Genomic DNA, 6,644 nt, shown 5'->3' with positions numbered 1-6,644 from the left:
GATTATAATAATTTAATTTTAAAGCACAGTCACCACAAAATCAGACTTACTTTGATTGATTTGACTTTTTGATTGTTCTGAGATTAAATACAGATTTAAAACCGTAACAAGATAGTTTGATACTGTTGATACTGTTTTTGAAATCAAATCTTTGCGTAGCTACGACAGGAAACACTGCCATCTAACAAAAAAAACAGAAAAAACAGCTAATCTTAAAAAATAAAACACATACATAAACCCAAATAGGAAATAAAACAGTTATTGACTAAACATGTGTCCTATTCTGTGTCCTAAACTCCTGAAACATTGGTGTCTCATGTTTTAGAGCAGTCAATGCAATTTATGAAAGCAATCAATTAAATCTGTATGTGTGTGAATTGAAAACAAATTCAGATGTAACCTCCTTTGTAATCGTTAACATTTTCATAACTGTAATTTACACATTTTTTCTCAGTAACTGTGACTGATTAGTTACATTTATTTAGTAATTAAATTATGTAATTTAGCTACATGTAACTAGTTACTTCCCAACACTGTATATTGTGAAATATTATTGCAATTTAAAACCGCTGTTTTCTATGTGAATATGTTGTAAAATGTAATTTATTCCTGTGATCAAAGCTGAATTTTCAGCATCATTATTCCAGTCTTCAGTGTCACGTGATCCTTCAGAAATCACTCTAATATGCTGATTTGCTGCTCAGGAAACATTATTATCAATGTTGAAAACAGTTGTGCTGCTTCACATTTTTGTGGAAACCATAATCCATTTTTTTTTTCAGGATTCTTTGATGAATAGAAAGTTCAAAAGAACAGCATTTATTTAAAAATATAGGTCTTTTGAAACATTATAAATGTCTTTTCTGTCACTTAAGATTAATTTAATGCATCCTTGCTGAATAAAAGTATTAATTTCTTTAAAAACATCTTACTGACCCCAAACTGAACTTGTCTCTGCAGGTCGGTATAATAAGTTTTCGCGGGAGCTTCCGCAGACGCCGTGGGTGATCGATGGAGAGAGACGGATGCATGGATCGGTGGAGGAGCTGATCGCTGCTCCTCTGCTGTCCTCGTTCAGAGCTGACGGTAAGCATCTGTGTGTTGGACGTGAGCGTATAAATGCGTTCAGGGGGCGTGGCTTTGGACGGCGATTGCAGGGAGGGTGGGACATTCGCTTTCAGTGCTATCAGGCTAAAATTTGCATTTTCCAAGATCTCCTACTGCACCTTTAAGGACCGCTGTGGACAGCTGACTCCTAAAGTTTTTGATATTCTTCATATTCTGTGTGGTGGTCAGTTCACATTGAGAGAAATAATTTTATTCCAAATAAGTTTAAATTCATTTTTACATTTTATGAGCAGTTTTGCCTTTATAAAGCCATAATTTTTTTTCTAAAAGTGTCCATTATCTTTTGAGTCAAATTCTTACAAGCCAAAATTTTTTTTCTAAAAGTGTCCATTATCTTTTGAGTCAAATTCTTACATTTAATCAGTGAATTAGAATAAGACAACATTTTGGCTGTTACCAAACAAATGAAATCAGTATCAACAAAATTCATCTTTACAATGCAGAGGAAACACAGAATCTACATCTGAAGTGGCGTTTAGATGCATATACAGGTGCATCTCAATAAATTAGAATGTCGTGGAAAAGTTCATTTAGCTGACTCCTAAAGTTTTTGATATTCTTCATATTCTGTGTGGTGGTCAGTTCACATTGAGAGAAATAATTTTATTCCAAATAAGTTTAAATTCATTTTTACATTTTATGAGCAGTTTTGCCTTTATAAAGCCATAATTTTTTTTCTAAAAGTGTCCATTATCTTTTGAGTCAAATTCTTACATTTAATCAGTGAATTAGAATAAGACAACATTTTGGCTGTTACCAAACAAATGAAATCAGTATCAACAAAATTCATCTTTACAATGCAGAGGAAACACAGAATCTACATCTGAAGTGGCGTTTAGATGCATATACAGGTGCATCTCAATAAATTAGAATGTCGTGGAAAAGTTCATTTTTTTTTTTATTGGTCTTATGGAGTATTCTAATTTGTTGAGATAGTGAGTTGGTGGGTTTTTGTTAAATGTGAGCCAAAATCATCACAATTAAAAGAACCAAAGACTTAAACTACTTCAGTCTGTGTGCACTGAATTTATTTAATACATGAGTTTCACAATTTGAGTTGAATTACTGAAATAAATGAACTTTTCCACGACATTCTAATTTATTGAGATGCACCTGTACACACTGTTTAATGCAGGACATGAATGCTAGCAGTTACAAATGCATAAATAATGTTTTGATATATTAAACACAAAACACTGAATACTGATATTTCAAATTATTTAAATAATAAAAACATACTTTAAATGTGAAATTAAAACCACCAGTAGGTGGCAGCAAGTCACTTTTAATAAGCGAGTCATTGCGACTGAACCGAATTTTAAACGGTTGATTCATTCAGGAACGAAATGCAGTCATGTTGCTCAGAGACTCAAAACAGCGCTGTGGCTTTGTTTGGAATTATTTTTGTTGTCGATACAGAGCAAAAACAGGCAACATGGTGTCTAAAAAGTAAGTGTCTTGTTTATGGAACTGTTTAAAAAAAAAAAAAATCACATTTGTAATCATGGTAATTTTGGAGAAAAAAAACGCCACTTTTCGTGTGAAATTGATTAACTATATAAAGTTGTATAAATGTATTTTCTGCCCCCATGTCTTGAATTTGTGATCATTCTAAATTTATTTTAAAAGACTAAATCATGCAGTGAAAGAACACACTCTAAATGCGCACGCGCACTAGTCTAGGCTTCACGTAATGTTTGCGTGCGCTCTGTATGTGTTTTGAATGTTTTTTTCAAAATACTCGATAATGTCAAATCGCACATCGTTAAAACAACAATTACGATATTACTGCAGACAATATACTGTATATCGCACACCCCTAGTGGGACACTCCAATCAGACTGGGATCCCAAACTGTAGACGGCATGTTATTTTCTAATGGCACTGCAAACACTGCAAAGAATGATTTCAGACATGCACAGATTTACTGAGTCTTTTTACGTGTCTCTTCCACGTAGGTTTTAACTTCTCATCTTCGGGACGGGAGGATGTGGACGTGAGGACTCTGGGAAATGGTAAAACACAACAGAAATGGTGTATTTCCACACTCATTTGCTTCTGGTTTCTTTATATGTTACAGAATTGAGGTTTGTGTTGATGTGGTCATGTAATTGCCATAATGTATGTGTTGTTTGTGTGGTTTCTCAGGTCGACCGTTCGCTGTGGAGCTGCTGAACCCCCATCGAGCCAAATTCAACAGAACTGAAATCAAACAACTACAGGAGGTGCAAACGTTTACCCAAAGATAAAAATGTGCTGGAAATGTACTCACCCTCAGGCCATCCAAGACGTAGATGAGTTTGTTTCTTTGAAAAATGTAGCATTACATCTTGTTCATCAATGGATGCTCTGCAGTGAATGGGTGCCGTCAGAATGAGAGTCCAGACAGTTGATAAAAACATCACAATAATCCACAAGTAGCCCACACAACTTCAATCCATCAGTGAAGTGAAAAGCTGCATGTTTGTAGGAAACAAATCCATCATTAAGATGTTTTTAACCTCAAACCGTTGCTTCTGGCTAAAATATAAGTCCTCGGTTCAATATTATTGCTTTCTCCAGCCTTTCGTCTCGTCTGAATCAGGAGAGAAATATGCACAGATCAAGTCCAAAACAGTTCTAAACAAATAATGTTGGTAGATTTTGATGTGAGAGGAGAACAGATTGACTTTTAGACTGAAGGAAGCCTTTTTATGGATTATAGACTTGTATTTTGGCCAGAAGCAATATTTTAAAGGGGTCGTCGGATTGCAAAGTTCACTTTTACATGTTGTTTGAACATAAATGTGTGTTGGCAGTGTGTACACAACCACCCTAAAATGATAAAAATCCACCCAGTGGTATTGTTTTAATCCATATAAATAATATCATATCAAGCCATTCTCAGCTTCTTGGCTGTGTGACGTCACACAGACCCAGGCTCCTCCCACGACTGTTGACTGACACTAGCGTTTTACCTTAGACCCGCCCTGTGTGAGCTGTCATCAGTCCGCCATTGTTTCATCGCCGGAGCAGATGTAGACAAGAATGTCTCCAATTAAGCGATTGAGGTGTTCTGTTGTTGGATGTAATAATGAACATAGCAGTCCTCATTTACTCCCGACATCTGAGCCGCTGAAGACACAGTGGATTACGTTTGTTTTTGAAAGGTATGCGCCCCCCGATCTACATAAATGCATCTATGTTTGTGCGAATCATTCGTGATCACAGAAGAAGCGAGTATAAGGTTTTTTTATGAATCTTTGCAAATCGCCTTTGCTAATGTGTTAGTTAGCAAGTTCCGCGGCTAAAGTTTACAGTCTCTCAGAGAACGGCTCATTGTGGTCACCCCATGGAAGAGAGGGGCGGGGTCAGCAGAGTTCATTAGCATTTAAAGAGACATGCACAGAAACGGCTTGGCGTGAACACAAATGATTTTGACAGGGTAAAAAGGGTGTTGTTTTACACTACCATTGAGACATTTTAACCAAAGTATGTGATAGACGTTTCAGTACGAATCATATCAACTTGTGAAAAATAGGCATCCGATGACCCCTTTAATTTAAAATGCATTAATGATGGCCTGAGGGTGAGATAAGTTTTAGCAAATTTTATTTTTGGGTGAACTATTTGTTTAATTGTCAGTCACGTGCTCACAGAAATATTATATTGAAACCACAAACCTGCTCATGTGAATTTTGGCTCCTGTTGTCTTCTGTCCCACAGAAAATCAACCAGTCGTCTGATAAAATTAGAGTACGAGACCTACAGATCGTTACCAGGTGTGTGTGTGTGTGTTGCATATAAGCACAGATATCCATTGATTGTCAAAGATCTATGTAAAAAAAAATGCATTTTTAAGGTGTGTGTTTATTTCTCCAGAGAAGCAACCAGCCACATGAAAGAGGGTGAAGAGAAGAAGACGAAAACCTACAGCGCCCTCATCTGGACGCAGAAGGCCATCGACATCACTGATCTGGAATTCCTAGCAAATATCAAGGTCTTGCCGAGCTTTTTGACCTGTTTGAGCTGGACGCATGAGAAGAGACGTGCTGATGACTGTGTGTGTTTAGGATCTGAGGATCGCTCAGAAGACTCCACTGAGAGTCCTGCATCGCCGGCCGCTGGCGGTCCGACAGACTCATCCACTCCATGAGCACCATTTACCTGAACAAACACCACTTCACCATAAAGCTGTGCACACAGGCCGGCACGTATCCTTACAAAATACAAAATAACTCTTTTCTATGTGAATGTGTTAAAATGTAATTGATTCCTGTGATGCAGAGCTGAATTTTCAGCATCATTACTCCAGTCTTCAGTGTCACATGATCCTTCAGAAATCATTCTAATATGCTGATTTTGATTATTATAAATGTTGAAAACAGTAGTGCTGCTTCATATTTTTGTGGAAATTGTTGCATTGGCTTCCCTTCACTTGCAAAACGCTGCAGTTACATTAAAGAGTTTGTGCACGGAGACTTCGGCCGCACGAAACCCAACCTCTGCGACCTCATGAAAACTGACGCTGATATCCTAGAGCTGGACGTCGAGGTGCGTTTTTTTTAATATGTAATATCAAGAGCTGCTTTTGATGCATGATGAGTTTAGTAGCTCTTGGTGTCATCTCAAAGATTTTATCTTTCTGTCTGTGTGTTTCAGTCTGTTGACATCGACTGGCCTCCTGCTCTTCCGGATTGACGTTTGGGATTTTGAGAATAGTTTTATGTATGTCAGGAATATATATTTCTGTCTTACAGTTATTTGTTAGTTTGACTGTTATTTGGTTGAATTAAAGCAAATGGCACTGAATGCATTTTCTTTAATAAAACAGCCTAATTTAGTTTTTCTTTTTAATGCCATGTTTCTCTAGTAACAGACTAGCTGGTTTATTTCGATATTTGATTTTCATAGAAAGAAAAAAAAAAAAAAGATTTATGGATTTATTTCAGATTAAATTTATGTAAATTTTAGGTTAAATCCTGCATATATAATGATATTACAGTTATAATAAAATATAAACAAAAACATATTAAGGCATATATTGAGGCTTCATTTATATTTAACATATAAAAGTACATTTATAAACCATTGCAGCTTCAAAATTGAATGCAAAACTTTTTTTCTAAGAATTAAAATTTTTATACTTCTGATTTTTAGTGCAAACTTATATATAATCAAATTTTATATATATATACACACACATATATACTGTATATATATATATATATATACACACACACACACACACACACATTAGTATTTTGACCTGACTACATTTAAATACTTTAATTGTTACTTGTTTAGACTTCTGAAAAAATATTTAATATTTTTGTTAAAAATTACATCGGAAACACCAAAGTTATGCTCAATGTAATAATGTAATATAAAAATATAAAATAAAATTTTATATATACAGTGGGTACGGAAAGTATTCAGACCCGCTTAAATTTTTCACTCTTTGTTATATTGCAGCCATTTGCTAAAATCATTTAAGTTAATTTTTTTTTCCTCATTAATGTACACACAGCACCCCA

The 6,644-nt window shown here is 35.4% G+C and overlaps 1 protein-coding gene across 1 annotated transcript in view; it reads left to right on the top strand.

Annotated features, from left to right (window-relative positions):
- The window catches only part of LOC107729710 (putative tRNA pseudouridine synthase Pus10), a 13,079-nt gene extending 7,119 nt beyond the window's left edge, over positions 1-5,960 (top strand). Inside the window, 9 exon segments of the mRNA XM_016540387.1 lie at positions 961-1,086; positions 3,087-3,143; positions 3,277-3,353; positions 4,834-4,889; positions 4,990-5,107; positions 5,181-5,242; positions 5,244-5,321; positions 5,562-5,661; positions 5,770-5,960. Coding sequence (XP_016395873.1) covers positions 961-1,086; positions 3,087-3,143; positions 3,277-3,353; positions 4,834-4,889; positions 4,990-5,107; positions 5,181-5,242; positions 5,244-5,321; positions 5,562-5,661; positions 5,770-5,808 — 713 coding nt within the window. The 3' untranslated portion in view covers positions 5,809-5,960.
- Positions 5,961-6,644: the final 684 nt, after the last annotated feature.

The sequence above is a fragment of the Sinocyclocheilus rhinocerous genome, unplaced genomic scaffold, assembly GCF_001515625.1.
Source record: "Sinocyclocheilus rhinocerous isolate Xijiao unplaced genomic scaffold, SAMN03320098_v1.1 scaffold313, whole genome shotgun sequence".
NCBI classification, from domain to species: Eukaryota; Metazoa; Chordata; class Actinopteri; order Cypriniformes; family Cyprinidae; genus Sinocyclocheilus; species Sinocyclocheilus rhinocerous.
This window is presented reverse-complemented; position numbering and strand designations above follow the sequence as displayed.